Genomic DNA, 20,589 nt, shown 5'->3' with positions numbered 1-20,589 from the left:
GCCATTAAAAGTTTAGTTGGTGGTTCAGTGGAGCTAAGGCTGGTTTCTCCATGCTGTGGCTCCACATGGCTTGCAGAAACAGCTGACCTTTCCCTCCGGCTCCTAGGGAGAGGAGCAGCCAGGGCATTCAGTTCTCACTACCAGCACTGCCTCCACAGCTTCTTTTGGCCAGAAACTGTAGCCAATGGGAGCTGCAGGGGTGGTGGTTGTTGGCAGGCAGCACATGGAGCCACATGGTTGTATCTCCACCTAGGGGCTGATAGATAGCTCCATTCCCCGTGACTTCCGCTGCTGCAGTGAGTGCAGCGGGAGCCTGACCCCTGCTGCCAATCTGCTCCAGGATCCCAGATAATCCCCAGCTGCCTTGGGCCTTACGGGCCACATTGTGGCTGCTTCTGGGAGCCATCCAGAACCAGGGTAGGTAAGTAATAGAGATGTAGCCAGCGGTCTTGCTGAAACAAAAGACAGGACTATACAGCACTTTAAAGACTAACAAGAGGGTTTATTAGGTGATGAGCCCATGAAAGTTCATCACCTAATAAACCCTCTTGTTAGTCTTTAAAGTGCTGCATAGTCCTGTCTTTTGTTTCAGGATAAGTAAGAGCTGCCTTAGCACCACTGTGCCACTAAATGGAAGCCATCTGCGGTAAGTGCTGCCCAGCTGGAACTTTCACCCCAAACACCATCCCATGGGGCGCAGCAGGAGGGGTGTGTAATGAGAGGAGGGGTTTGTAGTGAGGGATGGGCAGTGTGAGAGGTGTGTAGTTAGGGGAGGGCAGCAGAAGGGCTGTGTAGTGAGGGGGTGGGTAGTGAGGGGAGGGGTGTGGCCTGAGGGGGCGGGGAGTGGGAGGGCTGTGTAGTGAGGGGAGGGCTGTGTAGTGAGGGGAGGGGTGTGCAGTGAGGGGAGGGGATGGGAGGGGGAGGGCTGTGTACTGAGGGGAAGGGGTGTGAGGGGGAGGGGTGTGCAGTGAGGGGAGGGGATGCGTAGTGAGGGGGAGGGCTGTGTACTGAGGGGGAGGGGTGTGTAGTGAGGGGACGGGATGCGTAGTGAGGGGGAGGGGTGTGCAGTGAGGGGAGGGGAGAATCGGGTGAAACACCAACGATCTACACTCGCTTGCTGTGGCAGTTCCCTACCGCGTCCGCTCTCCCCAGCGCTCCAGACCAATCACGCTCGCCGCCGAGTTGATTTCGATTTCGACCAATCCGGGGCGAGCCGGGGAAGATGGCGGCGGCGGCGGCGGCGTGAGCGGCGGAGCCGGGGCCGCCATGCAGAGCCGCGGGGCCGCGCGCCATGGCTAGCAGACGGCGGAAGGGGGGTGACAAGCTCCGCCTCAGGTCCCCGGCGCGGGAGACGCGGAGCGGCGGGCGCTGCAGCAGGCCGAGGGCGGCGGCGGCGGCCGGGGAGAGCGGCGCGGGGCCCCCGCAAGATGGAGCGGCGGCGGCGGCCGAGCCCAGCAGCAAGAGCAAGGCGGAGGGTGAGGCCCGAGGAGCCAGGCCGCCCCGCTCTGCAGCGGGGTGACCGCTTCCTCCGGCCGGCGGGGGCCGGCGCCCCCAGCTTGAGAAACCGGGGTCCTGTGGGAGAGGATCCCGCGGCAGCCCCCTCAGCGATAATCGCTCCTCGACGGGGCACACAGGCCCCCCCCCACACTCCACATCCCCCCCCCCAACGCCCTCACTACTGTCAGCTGGGCGAGGTTTGCCCTCCCCAGAGCAGGCCCTTGCTAGGGCATCCTACATGTTGGCTCTCCCGGCGGAGAGGAGGTATCCGAATTGCATCCATCCGGTTCCCCATCTAAGAGTCAGTTTACTCTGAAGGAGCTTCTTGATTGAAAGGGGGAAGGGCCCCAGTTCGCCTTGTGAATTTTAATTCTTCGGAACATGCAGCTCTCTGGGAAATAAAGACTTGGTTGTGAACAAAAACTTTAAAAAGCTGTTGTTTGCACCAAATGTGTTTGAGGTTTGGGTTTTCTTATAAGTGTGCAGGTTAAACCCAAACTTCTAATTTGCAGCACTATCTAAACTAGGTAATGGGATTTGTCATAAAATACGCCCTCTGGTTACTTGAGACCATTTTCCCAACGTTTTCAGTTGTCTCCTGAATCTTTTTTTCAGCTCTGGGAAAGGATAGGCCAATGGTTCCCAAACTTTTTGGCATCATGCCCCCTTTTTGATTTTTGAGAAACCCTCAGCCCCCCAATAGCAGCAAACTTGTTGAGCAAAAAAAAAAAAAGAAACTGACCAGTAGAGCAAAACTTCATGGGGGGGACTGGGTCGGCTTGGTCCCTCCCCCCCCCGAAATTTCTTCATGCCCTCCAGGGGGGTATGCCTCCCCCCCCCCACAGTTTGGGAACCCATAGGATAGGCTCTATCATAATTCATATATGAATAGTTAGGTTGAAGGCAGATCATGCAATCAGCTTTTAAGCAGAGCATTCCCATCTGTACCAACAAATAATCCAGTATAAAAAAACTCTGTGATCTGACTACTGGCAAATTTTCTTCTTTGGTGCATTGTGCTAGTAGGCAGCTATTGAATTTTCTGCTGCAATTCCATATATATTTTTTTTAAGCCAAGGAGATTTTCAGTTGTGCGATTTTGATGTTGTATGATGATGGTAAGCAAGAAAATGTAAATAACTTTGGTCGCAGTCCTGTAATTTACTACATGTCCACACAGAGCCGAGTAAACTTCAGTAGAGCTTTACACAGTTACACAACTCTTATACAGAGTAATTTGTAGGATTCAGGCCTAGTTTTTTTTTAAGTGAAGGGGAGTGGTGATTAGGGATGTTAAAAATTGTGTACTAGGGTAACCATGTAACCTCTGAAAATCTCACTTGTTACCCACATGACAGGCTCTGCAGTATAAATTTTAGCTTTGTTCTTAGCTTTATGCTGCAGAGTCCTCAATGAAGCATCCACCCCGGGGAGCAGAACAGGCAGTCCTTGCTTGCTTGGCTCCCAGGGAGGTGGCTTTGCTGCCTTGCTGCTGTGAAACTGCCTCCTCTGGAACTGGCTGAGCATAACTAAGACCATTAACTGATAAGTATCAGGTTATCACACTCATGATTCACTAATGTGGTGATAGTGAAGCCTGTTTGAACCTCCACACCTCCCAATTCTGCTTTTGCACTCATTCAGTTCCTTCCAGTTTTGCCAATACCATCCCAGTTCAACCAGAAAGGAATGCTTCCAGCAAGGACAAACAATCCTTTCTCTGTGCTAATACCTCTGGGTTTGAAACTTGAAAGTGTAATTAAGGATTTCTTCATTTTTAAGAGGTAACAAATGTTGAAGATAGTTTTAGGGATGTTAGATATTGGTTGATTAAATAGTCAACTAACCCCATTTATTCTTAGTGGTTATTCAACCATTCTCTAGTCCCAGAGGTGAGGCCAGCAGCCAGTGCAGTCCAGCCCCACTCCTGGGGAACCACCTGCCACCCTGGGCAGAATTGCCTCTATCAGCATTACCTCTGTATTATTACCTTAATAATACAAGGGATGTGACCATGCAGTTGATAACATGGTTAACCAAAGAGCCTGGGCTCATCAGTTAATCCTTTCCATTACACACAGCCCCCCCTCTCCTACTGCCTCTGTATTAGGAGGGTAGGAGCCAGTGCATGTTGGGAGCTACATGGCCCTCCCCTTGCTGCCTCCCACAGAGGTAGCAGGGGTGAGAGTGGAAGCTGGTGTTTGCAGGGAGGTGGTTTAAAAGCCATCCTCCCTTTTCCCTTACTGTGTCTGATGCAGGGCAGTGGGGCAGGTGGGAGCCGGTACATGCTGAACCAACTCTTTCACCCCTGTACTGTTGCCTTGTTTGACTTTGACTCCCCTCTCCAGCATGTACCAGCGTCCGTTGAGCCAACTGGTTCTCCTCTCCCCTCCCCCTACTCCCCACACCCTGATAGAGCACCTGTGAGCACTGGCCCCTGTCTCCCACCCTCTTGCCTGCATATAAACGTATACACTGAGGCTGTGTCTAGACTGGCCAGTTTTTTCCGGAAAATCAGCCGCTTTTCCGGAAAAACTTGCCAGCTGTCTACACTGGCCTCTTGAATTTCCGCAAAAGCACTGACTTCCTACTGTAAGAAATCAGTGCTTCTTGTGGAAATACTATTCTGCTCCCGTTCAGGCAAAAATCCCTTTTGCGCAAAGCTTTGTGCAAAAGGGCCTGCGTAGACAGCTCAGATTTGTTTTGCGCTAAAAAGCCCCGATCGCGAAAATGGCAATTGGGGCTTTTTTGCGGAAAAGCGCGTCTAGATTGGCATGGACGCTTTTCCACGAAAAGCGTCTGTGCCAATCTAAAAGCTCTGTTCTGAAAAAACTTTTCCGTTAAAAGCATTTCCGGAAAATCATGCCAATCTAGACACAACCTGACTGTATAGGGTAAGATTTCAGAGTTTGGGTGAGCTGAATGCAGTGTGGGAGTGGAAAACATTTTCCCTGTTTTGGGACTGCTGAGCATAGCCATCTCCAGGGATAAGTTAGAAGAGTCCTGTTTTGGCTGTTTTAACACTGGCTGCTAATAGTTTTGAAAGGGTGAAATTTTAACCAGAGATCACCACTGTGTTCACAAACTATGCCAAGGGAGGGGAAGAGAAAGGAGGAGGAGCATCTATTCTACCAAAGGATTTTCCCTCAGTTTCGATAAGATAACTTTTATTATTAGATTCCACTGGTGGTGCAATAACTTTACTAAGTTATTCTTTGATAGTCTGAAAATCTTGCTTTCTGTATCCTGCAATGCATTTTGAAAATGAATTTCTTCTATCTGCAGTAATGCTGCTGACAAGTCATATTCTCAACTTAATGTGTAATTGTGAAAAAAATAGTTAAGGGATGATTGTATCTCTTTCTTTCATTTTTCCAGTTTAGAAAATGTGTGACCTTGATTCATGGGATCTGTATTGTGTATTTTTTTTTTTTTTTTGCCAGCGCTAACTTCTTATATGAGAATCTTTATTCACACAGAATCATGTTTATATAAGACACCGAAGAGATCACTAAATAGCAGATCAAGGTTATCAACCTTCAGTTCTCCAGCCAATGATGCTGATATACAGCAAGAAATTTTTTGGGATCCTCATTCGCCAATTACACACAAACTAGGTAACTATTACCAAAGATTTCTTATTTCATCTGTGCTTTTTAGTAAGTAAATGGCCATTTGAAATGTATAGTTAAAATATACTGTAGATGTCTTAATCTTTTTTTACTACAGAAGCACTCTTCTTAGGAGGCTGGCTTTTTATTGCCTTTTTTGTAGTACATACTATGATCCAGCACTTACTGCAGTTTTGAAGTTAGCAGTTGTATGTGAAACATTTCTACTTGAGAAACCTGGATTTGTCACGTTTGACAGTTTATACAAAGGTTTTTCTTTTTAGGTAATGAAAGAAAGAAACAAGCCATCAGTAGCTGTACAGTTGACATTTCAGATATTGTTAATCGTATTGCTCCGCAGGTAATTATAATTTTCTATCGCAGCACTTTGCAGTTTATACCAAAAACTCAAAGGTTAAAAATGGTGCCATGTCTAGAGTAAAAACTGTTTATGGGAAAACAGTTTTAGTCTGTGTAATCCTTTGCATAATAAAAATGAGATTCTTAATTTTTCTAATATTTGCATTAGTATTAGTTGTCATGTTGAACTTAAAATGACATACAGGCAGTCCCCAAGTTACGTACAAGATAGGGACTATAGGTTTGTTCTTAAGTTGAATCTGTATGTAAGTCGGAACTGGCGTCCAGATTCAGCCGCTGCTGAAACTGACCAGCGGCTGACTACAGGAAACCCGAGGCAGAGTTGCTCTGCCCCAGGCTTCCTGGAATCAGCCGCTGATCAGTTTCAACAGGCTGAATCTGGACGCCAGTTCCGACTTACATACAGATTCAACTTAAGAACCCCAGGCATCCCCAAGTCAGCTGCTGCTGAAACTGATCAGTGGCTGATTCCAGGAAGCCCGGGGCAGAGCAACTCTGCCTCGGGCTTCCTGTAGTCAGCGCTGGTCAGTTTCAGCAGTGGCTGACTTGGGGACGCCTGGGGCAGAGCAGCTGGGGTGCTGCTGGGTTGCTCCAGTAGCGCTGCTCCTCGGCGCTACTGGACCAACCCAGCAGCACCCAAGCTGCTCTTCCCCAAGCGTCCTGATTCAGCCACTGCTGAAACTGACCAGCAGCGGCTGAATCAGGACGCCTGGGGCAGAGCAGCTGGGGTGCTGCCGGGTTGGTCTAGTAGCACCCAGAGCAGCACTGCAGGACCAACCGGCAGTGCCCCAGCTGCTCTACCACAGGCGTCCGGAGAAAAGCCTGGTCTGCTGGGGGGGTGGGGGGCGCACTAGCTGCACCCCCCCCCCCCAGCAGACCAGGGAGACGCGGGCGGCGGACCGAGATGCACCGCAGTCCCGCCGCCTGGGTCCTCCGCGGCTTTGCTCCACGTCTCCCAGGTCTGCTTGAGACCAGCAGACCAGGGAGACGGGGAGCAAAGCTTCGGAGGACGCCAGCAGCGGGACAGTCGCGACACGTCTGGGCTGTCCCGCTGTACGCGTGCTCCACAGCTTTGCTCCGCGTCTCCCTGGTCTGCTCGGGGGGGGGCTCCCCCCCCCCCCAGCAGACCAGGGAGACGCGGAGCAGCTTTTCTCGCCCCGGGTTCATCTGGGCATCCCGCCGCTCCCGTCCTCCAGGGCGAGAAAAACCCCGTTCGTAACTGCGGATCCGACATAAGTCGGATCCGCGTAACTCGGGGACTGCCTGTACTATTCTGATTCTTTTGAGGGAAATCTTTGATTTCAGATTATAGTACAATTTGGAGGGTTAAAAATTACCCATGTGTCTGTCAGTGCAGAAATTTGAACAGGCACCAATCCCATCTTTTAGAAGATGTTAGCTTCGAAAGGGATGATTATGATCATTTTCTTGATGCAGTGGCATGTTCAGCTTCAACTACTTATTTCAAATGTATAATTTAGGTATATCATGTTTACTAGGTGATTTCCTCTTTTTATTTACCATGATAACACAATACAAGTAGCTAGCTTTCAGGTTTCTTGTACCCCTCACCCCTTTTTTTGTTAAATCATAGACTACTCTGCTGATGGTTATTTTTAGCTTTTCCGTGCAGTATTTGCAAAATAACCTATTTCTACAAATGATTTAGTGTGTTTCTGGTTTTAGAAACTAATCCCACTCCTAGATTAACAGTTCAGAAATTACTTGGAGCTACTTTCGTCGTCTTTTTTATAAGTTTAGTTCAGCCTTTGCTCCTTGCTTTTATTCCTTCTTTTACAAACTTCTCAGTTTGTTTCCCATCTTTGCCTCTTCCTGACACCTCATTTTTTTCTTTTTCTACTCCTTGCTTTTTTTCTTAGATGTTGTTAAGGTTCTCTTTTGGACTGCTTTACCCATTGAAGCCAATTTTGTTGTTGAAAGGCCTGCCTTTGGGATAGTTTTTCAGACTCTTCATGCAACTCGGTTCATTTAAATAGTATTTCTGCAGTTAAAATGTTGGAGCAACTAGAAAATCATACAACTTGCAATTTTGCTGGCAACAAACTCCTGAATGGCACCATTAAGTCTGAATTTCCCATGAATGCAAAGTTAAAAGAAGTACAGTACAGTAAAGATAAATTAAAATTATTCATTGCTTAAACGAGTCTGAAATAAGTTTGCACAGGCAGAATTTTCTACAAGAAGATACAAATGATTCAGTTGGTGTTCAACTTATACATTTATTTCATAAACAATTATGTTAAGTGGTTTGTACCAACATTCCTCAGTCATTTGTACATTGAAATTAGAATTTTAATTTTGTGTGTGTCACATAATTACTTGCTGTAAGATAGCCAGTGCATTGTACTCTCTGGGTAAAAACCTCCCAGTGTAAATTCACATAGCTCCATTAAGACAGTTTATATCGGGTAAGGATGTGCCGTTTACATTTAATTTTATAGATTCACTAGGAGTCGCTTATATAATAGAGAAAAGGCAATTAATGGCAAGCAGGAGCTTGTAGAGTTTGAGATTTTAAAAAGGATATTAAAATTGAAGTCAATTTAATTGTGTGTATGTCAGATTTGTTTTAATTTTTGCCATTTCCCTTTGAGCATTTCTGTAAATGCTGTCCCTTCATACATTCTCAACATCTTTCTGACGGTACATATGTTACATTATTTGTGTAACTGAGATTAAATGAAAGGGTGGTGTAAACTCTAATATGATATGTGCACACATTCCCCTGTGCTTCCAGAGTTTTTTAATATCTTTTGTCTTTAATTTTTTTGAAGTTACATTTCTAAAAAAGCAGTACTCATAGATAAGTCGTTAGTACTTTGCTAATCATGAGTAGGGCTTTCTAGTGTACTTCCTTTATATCCAGACTTTTTAATACAATTAACTGTTATAAACTGACTATAAATAGTAACAGTTCAGTGACTGTAAATATTGTAAACTTTTTTATATTACTATTTAAACTTGTATTTCCAAAATCTTGGAAATACAGTCAGTTAGCAATTTAAAATACCTTATTCATTTTGTGTTGCCATTCCAGTTTGTCTTTGTTTCTTTCAGCAATAAAAAATGAAAATCTAATCTTGGAAAGAATACAATCTTATTTTTCCCTTAAAATATGAATGATCTTGAAATAAAGACTATGAAAGTGCAGAAACCATGCAAGATTAAGATGAGGAAAAATGTGCAGTAGAATAGAATAATCAAGCAATCATATGTAGGTGGTAATGTCTGTGATATTCTGTTTTCAGGATTGATGCATGTGAACCTACGTAAATGACATAGCCTGGAATTTGACAAAGTAAACAATATCCTATTCCAGTATCCCTCAAAGGTCTGCGAGCCTGCTTTGGGAAAGCCACTAACGGGCCTGCGCTGCTTTGTTTACCTAAAGGGTTGGTAGCCAATGACCCTCATTGCTCCCATTGGCTCTGGGTCACGATTTCCAGCCACGGGGAGCTGCAGGAAGCAGCATTGGGCCATGTGGTTCCCCTTGGCTGAGTCGGAGCCAGTGGGAGTTGTGAGGCTCTGTGGCTGCAGACCCTTTAGGTTAAAAAAAAAAAACCATCTCAGTTCCACTAGTGGCTTTCCCAAAGCGGGCCCGCGACCCATTTTGAGAAACACTGTTTTCTAATAGTAAAGCCATCTTTTACTGAAGCATAAGATCCACAAGAAAAATCTCGTTTCCTGACACAATTATGTAATCTTCAGCTGGCAAAAATATACCTTCTTGTTTGATAGTGCCCATTTAAAATGGTTTTGTATTTCTAAGTAATAGTATAGTAGGGGACTATGGCCTCTGCTCGCCAGCCCACCTCTCTCTGAGGTTAGGCAGCCCTGGTTTTCCCCCCCACCTCCCCAGCCACTGGGGATGGCTGAGCCAAGGCGTGGCAACCCCGGCCTGCCCCTGAGCCCTCCTCCTCTCTCCCCCCCTCTTCTCCACCAGGCTAATGCAGGGCCAGTTCCCTCCCCTCCTCCTGGCTTCCCCGGGGGCTGGGGGAGGAGGGTGATGCCAAGGCTCAGCCAGCCCTGGCTCTCTTTCCTCCCCCGCCCCCCAAGTCACCAGGGGGGCATTGGTGCCTGAGCCATGGTGCACCAGCCCTATCTCTCTTCCCTTGAGCACCAGGGAGTGGGGAGGTAGGAAGGAGGCAGGCTGGGCACAGAGTGACATGATGATGTTACTCTGTTGTCCCGTAGGAATTTTTTAAATATATTTATAGAGCAAGAGAGAATATTTGGAAAAATAGTCCAGCCTGGAGTTTGACAGACATTATTAAAAACACCATTGGCTGCACCTCCCCTTTGTTTATAGGTTATTGCTGTCTCTTGCATCATGTATGGCCTGTTTTGGACTATGGCTTCTTATTTGCACTTTTTGACAGGTTGTGGATTACCTTTGGCTGGTATCACCAGTCTTTCCCTCCCCCCAAAAAAATAAAAGCACTTTTGCATTACTGGTCAGTAAGGCTCAAGTCCCTTCCTTTGGCTTTTATATAATTCTGTGTCTTCTTTGTTTTTGTTTATGAGTATCCATGAATCAATTTCACAGATTTGTATATTGAAGAATTTTCAGAGAATTCACATGCAAATCTGAACTTTAGCACTCTGGACCATCTTTCTTTAAGGTCTAAATTCTATATATTTCTACTTATTTTTCTGGGGGATCTTTGTATACTCATGTTGTAATGGAAGAATTCAAAACTTGTTCCCATTCAGGAGACGTGATCAATATGATTTTCAGAATTTCTCTAATTTGTCAGCAGAGTTTTAACCGAATAACAAAGAGAACACATCTTAGGTAGTTATTCAGTTAGGTGTATTAGTAGACTAAAATAAAGTTTAAGAGAACATTGCAGAATATTTTATTGTAATCATTCACTTTGGTAATTTGCTTGTAAATATGGTAATATCCTAGTTGTGGTTTTCAAACTGGTATAGTTAAACTTGTACAACTTTGTGTGCAGTCTTATCTTAGTTTAAATCTGGTTTGTATTGATTTAGCTTGGGCCTTTAATGTATAGCCAAGTTTGTACCAATTTAAATCTGTTTCTAAAACTGTTTTAAGTTAAACCAGTGAAACTTGTGTGTGTCAAGAAATCTTAATTTTTAATCAAATGTCTAAGTAATACTAATTTAATCTTAACTGTTCAGGATGAAAAACCAGGCTGTTGTGAGGGATCTCTTCTAGGGATGTGGATTGGTGAAGATGCTATTCCTTGTACACCTGGGATAGTAAAAGTGCGAACTAGAACAAAATTAAATGGTACAAGGTAAAGTTCAAATTAACTTTTGCTTACACACCAAATAAGTTTCGCTTTCATGTAAGGGAAGCAGTATTTCATTGAATACATGAATGTATTGTATTCAAGAATACATTCTGTACATTAGCAGAGTTAATACACGGTAATGCTTTCACCCTTTACTTTGTAATCTTTTAAAATGGGATGATTATTGGTTGCAGCATACCTTGATAGTTATGTTGTGTGCTTGTTTAGAGGTTTTTATATAAATGTTTGTTAAAGTAGAGATTAAACTGGTTACGCTTTGCAAAGTATTATTCAGCGTTCCTGATTTTTTGTTTTGTTTTTGCATTTAGAGATAATAAAGCAAAAAATACTGAAGAGGAACTGATGAAGTTGGCTAAACAATTTGATAAAAACCTGATTCAGCCAGATTTAGTCCAGGAGCAGGACGATCGATGTGATGGTTTTATGCAGACTATTTCAGAGGCAGAGACTGAAAATAATTATAAAGATGGTGCACAGCTGAAAAATCTGCAGTCATTCCTTGATGAAAATTCTGAAAAAGATACTGTTCTGTCCTTGGAGCCTGTTACAGAGCATACTGGCATTCCTGCCACAGAACCTTGTCAAACTAGCAGCCAGAAGTCTTTAGACCTTGAGGCAGAAGTGGCCCTTAATGCCCTTTTTGATTGCTCTACCCAGAAATGTAGTGGACAGTTGAGCCAAGACCTATCAGCTATTTCCTTAAATAATAGCTTCCATGAAAATGGAAGTCCCTTGGTAGAGAAGAAACATACTTTTAAGGAAAGTACAGTAACAAAGCAGCACATTGCTAAAGAGAGATGTCAGAAGCAAGGTTCAACATGTGCATTAGAAATTATGACTCAGATTGCAGCTCCGGAAACTAAGAATATTCTTGTGCTGCCAAAACAAAGTTTGACATCCTCTAAGACAGAATCATTGATTTCCAGAAAGCCTGCAGAAGTAGCTCATGATGATTTTGATAATTGGGATATTGATATTTTGGCAGATGATTCCTTTGTAATGGAGATTACCCAAAACCCTGAACTGATTAGTACTCCTGAAAAAGCCTTACCAGCTCTGAGAAAGCCAAACACACACGCTCTCAGTGGCTTTAGTAAAACTAAGGAACAGACAAACACTTCTAATTCTGTAATTGGTGTAAGTTTTTCATCCAAACCCCAAAGTATTGAATATGCACCTCTGAAACAAAATAGTAAAACCATACAAGATGCTGCAGAATCTCTTTCTTTCCAGAAACCAAATAATGAGATGGGAAATTCAAAGATACAAACTGTTTTTTTACATAATGAGCATGTTGTTAAAACTGGTAAGATAAATTCCACTTGGAAAATAGACCAAAACAAAGTTTCAGACTCTACTTCTCTTATTCCAGTGAAATCTGATATTAAGACTGGCAAGGAACAAATACAGCTTAAATGTGGCCCCATGAATTTTCCTGTAAAAGCATCCTCCTCTGCCTTGGTACACTATAATCCTCATAGAACACACACTGAAAAATATGGAAATAACAAATCGAGTATTTTCCCTCTGTCATCCATTTCTACTAATGCTAAGCCCAATGATCAATTGAAGGTGATGACCTGTACTGGTGTGAGTAACCTAAACCAAGCTGAAATGCCAAAGAAATGTCCTGTGTCATTTAATGATTGGAATGAGCCTAAGTTTCCTGATGAAGTTTTAGATATGTTTTGTGAATCTGATAGTCTTTGGGACACAAACTGTGAAGATGATGATTTGTTGTATCAGGTGTGTGATGATATAGAAAAACAGACTCAGAACCAAGGCATTAAACAAGAAAATGAAATGGCAGTAATAAAAGGAGCCAGTGTTACTTCCAAATCCGATTCTGATGATCGCTTCACAGCATCTGAACAAGGACTGTTCAATCACCCATTGGCACAAAAAATCAATGCTAACCAGGACACCATTTTGATGGGAAGACTTTGTACAAATTCCTCAAAGGTTACCGATGGATTAACTACATTTGGAAATATAGTAGTGAACTGTATAAATTCTGCAAATCCTATAGCTGTAATGGCAAGTGTTCCTACACAGCACAGGTATACCCATTCCCAAAACTGTAATAAAACTGCTTCTGTAAATACTGCAAAGAGTGTTCCAGGAAAATGGTATCGGTCTAATTCTGTGCCTGCAGGAAGCCTCAGTTCTGGAATTGGTCCAGTTAACATAACAAATCCATGTATGAGTGCATTTAACAGTAAAGTGTTATGCAACCGAGATCTTTCACACAACACAGGAAAGGTACAAAATAATAATTGTATGATAAATAGGTCAGTTGTGCCTTCAAAGTTTTCATTTAAAAAGATTAACAATTCCCAGGTTGCTGTTCATGTAGATCCTGAAAGTATACGTATAGGAGGCACTTCTGGAAACAGTGTTACTCAGCAGAGTCTGGAAGTAAGCAAGAATCAATTGAATGTCCCTTTGCATGGGAAGATTGAAATTAATCAGAAGCTACCTTTTAAGAGGCACCTTTCAGACTGTCTGGCAGATTCTACAACAGGTATGTTTCCTTTTTTAATTCTACTAACCTGGTGGGGGTTGGGAGAGAGATTAAATCATGTCAGACCAAACCGAGTACTCTAAGCTTTGTATGGAATTTAGATGTTATTTTTATAAATTTAAGTATTTGGTCCTCTCAAACTAGGCTTGATGAGACAATTTTAAAATAATTCTAACTCTTTTTGGGCAATGAAATTCTGTTTTGAAAACCTCTCTCAACTTACTTTATTTGAAGGAATGTGTTCTCTCCTCCCCATTTTGCCGAAGTACTTGATCCTCCATATAAGTGCTCAGAATCACTGTGGTCCAGTGTGTCTTGATGACACTTCTGGACATACCCTGCTAAATGTTCCCTTTAATCTTTTCTATCCATATGCAGATTTTTTCATATCCATGTGCAGAATACATTTTTATGTGCACCACCAGTAGAAATCCTAAATTTGGGAGTTATGCTTCTCCGAATTAGGGATGTGAAGGACTAGTCAACTGTTCGATAAGAAAACTCCCCCCCACATCCCCCCCCCCCACTCCCCACTGCCTCTATCAGAAAGAAGCAGCAAGGTGGGGTGAGGGGGAAGAGGACGAGATATTTCGAAGTCGTAGTGCGGCTTGAATCCTAGGGCCAGACCCTGGGCTCCATGCAGAGCTGCTGCTTTGAAGTGCTGTGTGCAGCCTGGAGCCTTCTGGGGTGTCCCCAGGCTGCACACGGCATTTCAAAGCAGCAGGCGCCACGTGAAGCCCGGGATCAGCTGGGGACTCCCCCACTGACCTCGGGCTGCGTGCGGTGCTGCCACTTTAAAATGCCACAGGGAGCCCAGTGTCAGGCTCTTCCCGGTGTTCCAAAGCGGCAGCACTGCATGGAGCCCAGGTCTGTGGGGGGAGTCCCCAGCTGATCCCATGCTCCAAGCGTGCTTTCGTCTTTGAAGTGCAGCAGCAGCCCTAAGGCAGAATTCTCCAGATTCTCAGAATTTACTAAGAATTCTCCAGATACTTACTGATGCTCTGTCTTTTCCCCCCTTCCCCCTCCAATTTATTTCGAGTGTTCACATCCCAAACTCGTAACTCTGTTCATCTGAAGAAGTGGGCTGTGCCCATGAAAGCTCATGATACCATCTACATGTTTTGTTAATCTATAAAGTGCTACCAGACCATTCATTGTTTTAGACGTGTATAGTGTTTGGCAAGTAATCTGTCTAGAAACTTGTACGTACTTTTTTTACCAGCATATATAGTTGCCTTAACTGTTTTTATGCCCTTTGTCTTATTTCGCTAATGTGAAAGACCGTGTATTCCCAGATGTGTTAATAGGCAAAAAATCTTAGGTGCAAACCTGGTCACACTGGGGAGGTAAAAAGTTCTTTAAAAATATAACCATGTAACTGCTAAAAATCCTGGCGGTTACACATACTGCAGGCTCTGCAGTAAAAAGTTTATATATAAGCTTTATATTACAGAGCCTGCAGCAAAGCTGGCTCTCTGGGAGCGGGGCTGAAGGGGAGGCTTCACGGTTAGCCCGGCTACGGGGAGCCAGCATATAACCTGCGGTGACAAGCAGGGTCAGGCCTGCCACTGGCTGTGGCGGGCCTGGAGCAGTCCCCTACATGGGGTGGCCGAGGAGCTGCTCCTGGTGAACTAGAACCAATAAGCCTCATCTGTTAAGGGTGAGGAAAACAGTTAATTGGTTAACCATTTACATCTCTAGACCATCACATTGACTTTAGTGGGAGTTTTCATTTGATTTCAGTGGGGCCAGAATTCTAGTGCATGCTGACTTAGCGCTCTATAGGAAAATACATAAAATGTTATGTTTAGCTATCATGACCCTGTCTCCTGTTTTTTGTTGGTTTTGACAGTACACACACAAACACACAAATCTGTTGGACTCCTGAACTATAGCTGACCCCCATGTCTTTCCAGTATGATACCAGTACCAACTTGGATTTTAGAGCTCTTTCCTCTCTAATATCCATAACTTTCTTAACCCATTATAGTCTCTATTTATTCTTGATGTCAGGTTCACTTGAAGGGCTACAGTAAAATTTTCTTTAAGTAAATGTCTGCTTCCTAGTATACTCGGTAGTTGGTAGCCTTCAGCAGCAATGCAAAGGTCATGCAACTTTCCAACTCCTGCTTTGAGGATGAACTATATTAGTATATAGGCCATTTTTATATGTGGGTTCCTCATTTGTCAGTATAGTGTATTGTTACCATTTATCTTCAGACACTGAAGATATAAAACTAAAAAATACATGCTGGCCAAGATTCAAGGCTCCTAATGAATATTTTATATTTTCAGCATTTGTGGTGGAACAGAAAAACAGAAAATGTTCTCAAGAAGAAATTGAAAGGAAAAAACAAGAAGCTCTTGCTCGAAGAAAATCCAGAATGCAGGCATTTCTGAAAGATACTTGAATTTGGTTTGGATTTTTTTAGCATTTTAATTAGCTGGGTAGGAAAATTATTGTAATAAAGACTGAGCCATTTTTTAAAATTCTGTCTGATATGCCTCATTTTGGTCTTTACTTGACTTCTGTATGAGAAACTAATGCTGCACTATACATTAAATTTATTAAATTATGAAAATAGTTTACATTTGTAAACAATTTTCTCTAAGTAGCTTAACAGCCATCGCAATCAAGTTCAATGTTGTGTACACACTAGTGGTATCAAGTGTTGCAATTCTGAGGTTTTGAAATTCATATGAACCATATTTAAAGTATTCAAAAAAAAAAGGATAGCATAAAATTAATTCACAGGCTTCTATGTCTATTTTTTCCTCAATTAGAAAGAATTTAAAAAAGTAGGCTCAGATGTTGATGTGTGCATTGATTATATCATTGTGGTTCTCAAACTGGTTTTGGTTAGCTTGAAACTAACCCATAGAGATGAGCCTAAAAATTTAGCTTTCAAATGATGAAGTTAGAGCTTGCTGATTAGAACAAGTTCAGCCATCAGAAAATTAGTGGAAATGCACATGACCTGAAGAGTACATTGTCAATCTCCTTTTTTTTTTAATGGTGGAATAGTATCTTAGTGGTAAAGAAAAAAATTAATTCAGCAGCTTGCTAATCAGTAAAATTGAGATGATGTACTATAAAAACAGACTTTTTTTATTCCTAGCAATAAGCATAGGATGTATTTTTTTTTCCTGGTTACCATTTCAAGTTCTTGGCTACGCCATGGATTTTTCAAAAACAAGTATTACATGATTAATTAAGATGTAGCTAATGCCACTTTGCTGAACCATCACCAAATTGTAGACAAAATAGAATATACTGAGGCAGATCCTCAAATGGCATGAATGGGAACAACACGTTGACCTCATTGGAATTACAGGTGGGGTTTGAGGTTTGTGGTGGTTGTTTTTAATGATCTGGCCTGTTGTCTCTTTTGCAGTTATTACTTTATTTGGTTAAATATGATTTACATTAAATACATAATGCAGAAAATTGTACTATAGCTGCTTTCATCTGTTCACTATTAAAATGCCTGAAACTTCTCAACTATTTTTAGTTTGAGAGAGATTTTGGTGTAACCCTTGGTCAGTGAAGCTCTTAAACATAATGTATCAAATGCTATATTCTTTATATTCTTCCTAATTTGACCTGATGAACTTGACTGTGAAGTTTTGAAGCTCTGTTTCAACAGTGATACATGGAGAACTAGTTCAAGTTGTAAAATTACTTGTGATTAAGCTGGTAGGCATTTCACAGCAGACCACTGCTTTCCGTTTAAAATGTTTTAGTATCATAAGTGATACTATAAACATTATTTGGTTATCTGGTTTTGTTAATAACTTGCTGAGTGCTGCTAAAGGGTCACAAAATCTTTATCTCCTGTACACTGTGTTTTTGGTTTGTAAAACTTACAAATGTAAATATTGTATATTTGTGAACCATTATTAAACTTGCCATTTTTACATTTAAGTATTCTCTTTTGTTCTGTAAAAGCAAGTAACTTTAATGAAGAATATACCCAAGTATGGAAAAAAAGGAACGCTGGTCTTGTGGATATAACACTGGCCTGGGATTTAGGAGATCTGAATTCAGTATCTGATTTTTGTCATTAATTTTGACTCTTTGGGCAAGTCACTTAATCTTTCTGTGCCTCAGTTCCCCATCTATGAACACTGGCATAATGCTTCTTTTGTCTGGTCTGTTTAGACTATAGGCCAGGAATGTCATACAGGCTTCTGCCAGGCCGCATGTGGCCTGATCAAAATTTTTTGCGGCCTGTCACTACATTTTTATAAAAGAATAAAGTGCGGCCCACTGGCCAATCAGGGTATGTCTACACATCAAAGTTATTTCAAAATAACTTTCCTAGCGTCTACACAGCTAAACAGCTATTTCGATATTAATTCGAAATAGCAAAGCACTTATTTTGAATTTGGTAAACCTCATTCCATGAGGAAAAGCGCCAAATTTGAAATACTATTTCAAAATAAGTGCTGTGTAGACACTTGTATCGAAATAGGGGGCCTCCAGCCTTCCCAGGGTGCCCTGGTGGCCACTCCAGCCTCAACCAAGAACATTCCTTTCCCTCCCCCCACCCCAAAGCCCTTGGGTTGATTGGTCACAGGTGCCTGTGCCAGCTCCACACCTGCCAGCCCAGAGCCAACAGTCACTGCCCCGACCCAGTGGCCACAAAACATGAGCCAGCAAGCCACTGGCAGCCAGCCCACCACCACTCCCCAGGAGCAGTCTGCCAGCTCCCAGGAGCCTGCCAGGGCCCAGAGAAGGAAGGCGCCTTCCTGGTCCAAGGTGAAGATCATGGACCTTATTCAGGTTTGGGGGGGATGCCCCCAATGTCTATGATCTCCACACTAGACAGAGGAATGCAGCTGTCTATGGCAGAATAGCTGCCAGTCTGGCCACCAAAGGCCACATGTGAACCCAGGAGCAGGTTTGCAAGAATATCAAGTTGGTCCAGTGAGACCCTGAGCTTCCCCTCCCCATTCTTGCTCTTGCTTCCCCCTTCCAGCTCGCTCCTCCCAGGTTTCCCCCTCCCATCCCCCATCCTCTTCCCTCTCCTGCCTCCTTTCCCCAGTCTCACCAGAGTTTCATTCCCCTCCCCCCCCCCAGTTTTGTTAAATAAAGAGAGTTTGTCTTCATGAAAATACATGTATTTTATTTGACATCAGGAAGGGGGGTTAGGGAGGAGAAAGTGGAAGGACATGAGGGAGGAATGAGGCACAAGGCCCCGGTGAGGCAGACCAGGGAGGCTTGTAGTGCTCCTCAGGGTGGAAGCTCTCCCGCAGGACCTCCTGGATACTGACGGCCCCCTGATGGACCTCCCAAATGGCAGCCTGCAGAAAGTGCAGCCAGGCTCGCAGCAACACATCCATGAGAAGCACCAGAGTGCCCAGGCACAGCTCTGGCTCCATGTTGCAGAGTGCTGTGGTGTCCCGAGTGAGGGCAACCAGAGTACGCAGAGACAAAATGCTTTGCTGTCCCTCATCTAGGTAGACAGACAAGCAGGGAAACCTGAGAACTGGCTGTCTGGAGGGGTCCCTTTAAGCACAGACCAGGTAGCCTCAGGCAGCAGCCACACAAAGTCAGTCCTGACCTGGTGCCCTGCAGGAGCTGGTTCCGGCCAGTCTTAAATGTGATTGAGTCCTCTCAGTGTTTATGCACTATTTTGAAATACCGAAATGTTATTTCGAAATGCATTTTGTGTGTAGATGTGTTATTTTGAAATAACACTAGTGTAGACATACCGTCAGAGCACATGGCCGAGTGCAGATCATGGCCGGCCGGCCGCTCGGAGCACAGCACCGCAGTGACTGTTCACGGCCAGCCCGGGCGCTCCAGAATGTGCTCACAGCCAGCCAGGCCGCTCTGCACAGGCATCAAGCGCCTGCTCACAGCTGGCCACTGTACTCATGCTGCTCCAGTGCCAGAGGAAGAAATGTGTGGTGGCGGCAGCAGCAGCTCCGGGATCCAGGCATTAGGTTAGGTTAGGGAGGGCTGGGAGTGCCTGGCTTTGGGAAAGGGGGAGGCATTAGGTTGGGGGGCCTGGCTCTGGGGGAGGAGGGGTAGCTCCTGGTCATATGGGAAAGGAATAGTCAAGGTTGGAGGAGTTTTGTTTGCTGTAAATTCATCACCAGAAAAAAAATATTGGCTTTCCCAGCATAAAAGAAATGCACCGTAAAGAGATTTTATTGTGAAATCTTGGTATGGGCACCAGATTTAGTTTTGTGTGTGTTCATTCACTTAAGGCTTGAGGTATGTGCTTACCGCTGTTTCATTAATCTTTGCCTTTGGATTGGCCTCTCCTCCATGCATGGCTGGGTAATATTCTCCTTAAATACAGATGAAGAGGAGCCATTTACTGCTACAGGTTGAGCCTTTCTCCTCCAGGACTCTGGTACAGCAACATCTATGGTCCAGAAGGACCATGGATGTTGCTAGACCAGAGAGCCTCGGCTGAAGAGGTTGAGAGTGACAGCCAGTGTGGTCAGTGGCAGCCTGCAGGACCAATGACCTGAGGAGAGACTGCCACCCAAGTGGCAGAGAGGTGACAATTTGTGCTTGTGATTCACAGCCACTCCTTTTCCCTCGATCAGTGGATTAGGCACCTAAGGGTATGTCTATACTGCAGCTGAGAGCGAACCCTGCAACCCAGCAAGACAATCATTCTAGTGGAGATCTACCTCATGTGCTAAGTAAAAGGCTGTGTCATTGGGCTTTGGGCCTGTCACCTGAGCTCGGGCTCAGGGTCTGTGTGAAGCTAGAACCTGCTAACTGGTTTCTGAATGCTGGTGTGGCTTAGGCAGGAAGTGGGCATTCAGCCACCTGGAGCAGCAGAAATACAGGCTTCCAGGGAACTTTTACAATGGAAATTTAGGTGCTGAGGGACTTCAGATACCTAGAGAGTTAGGCAGCAGCCATGCACAGGTTTTATCATTCACAACAGTCACTAAAACTAAGACTGTACCTCAAACTGGACGTTAGGCACTTACGTCTTTGTGGCGCTGTCCTTAAGACTGAGGAAAATAAATCCTTTTGAATGTTATGTGACTAGTGCTTCTAAATTCATTTGATCCTTTTAAATGTCTCCCCCTAGAATTAAAAAAAATAGTGTTTATTGAGACCTGGTCATCATGTTATAAAGTCTTAAGTATTGCTGAGGGGGCTAACAGAATTGCTGAGCCTCTGGACGAGATGTGGGGGTAAGTGTGGGGGTAGGTGGCAGATTAGCATATTGCAGTGCTTCATTTGCATAATTAATTAGGGGCCATTTTTGTGCAAGAGGTTTCTGCGCAAGAG

The 20,589-nt window shown here is 43.9% G+C and overlaps 1 protein-coding gene across 2 annotated transcripts; it reads left to right on the top strand.

Moving 5' to 3' along the window:
- Window positions 1–1,104: 1,104 nt before the first annotated feature.
- On the top strand, window positions 1,105–17,244 carry ETAA1 (ETAA1 activator of ATR kinase). Of its 2 annotated transcripts, XM_075925569.2 has the most exons (6): window positions 1,105–1,475; window positions 4,977–5,114; window positions 5,393–5,469; window positions 10,659–10,777; window positions 11,104–13,319; window positions 15,615–17,244. In XM_075925569.2, exons 1-6 carry the CDS (start codon window positions 1,292–1,294, stop codon window positions 15,728–15,730), a joined length of 2,850 nt encoding a protein of 949 aa, XP_075781684.2. In that variant the 5' UTR covers window positions 1,105–1,291; the 3' UTR covers window positions 15,731–17,244. The 2 variants fall into 2 exon arrangements, with proteins under 2 accessions (XP_075781684.2, XP_089633654.1); XM_089777528.1 differs by lacking the exons at window positions 1,105–1,475; window positions 5,393–5,469.
- The last annotated feature ends 3,345 nt before the right edge of the window (window positions 17,245–20,589 follow it).

Source organism: Pelodiscus sinensis, chromosome 3 (genome assembly GCF_052426305.1).
Source record: "Pelodiscus sinensis isolate ZL-2025 chromosome 3, ASM5242630v1, whole genome shotgun sequence".
Lineage (NCBI taxonomy): Eukaryota > Metazoa > Chordata > Testudines > Trionychidae > Pelodiscus > Pelodiscus sinensis.
The sequence above is the reverse complement of the archived record's forward strand: the minus strand, read 5'-3'. Positions and strand labels throughout refer to the sequence as shown.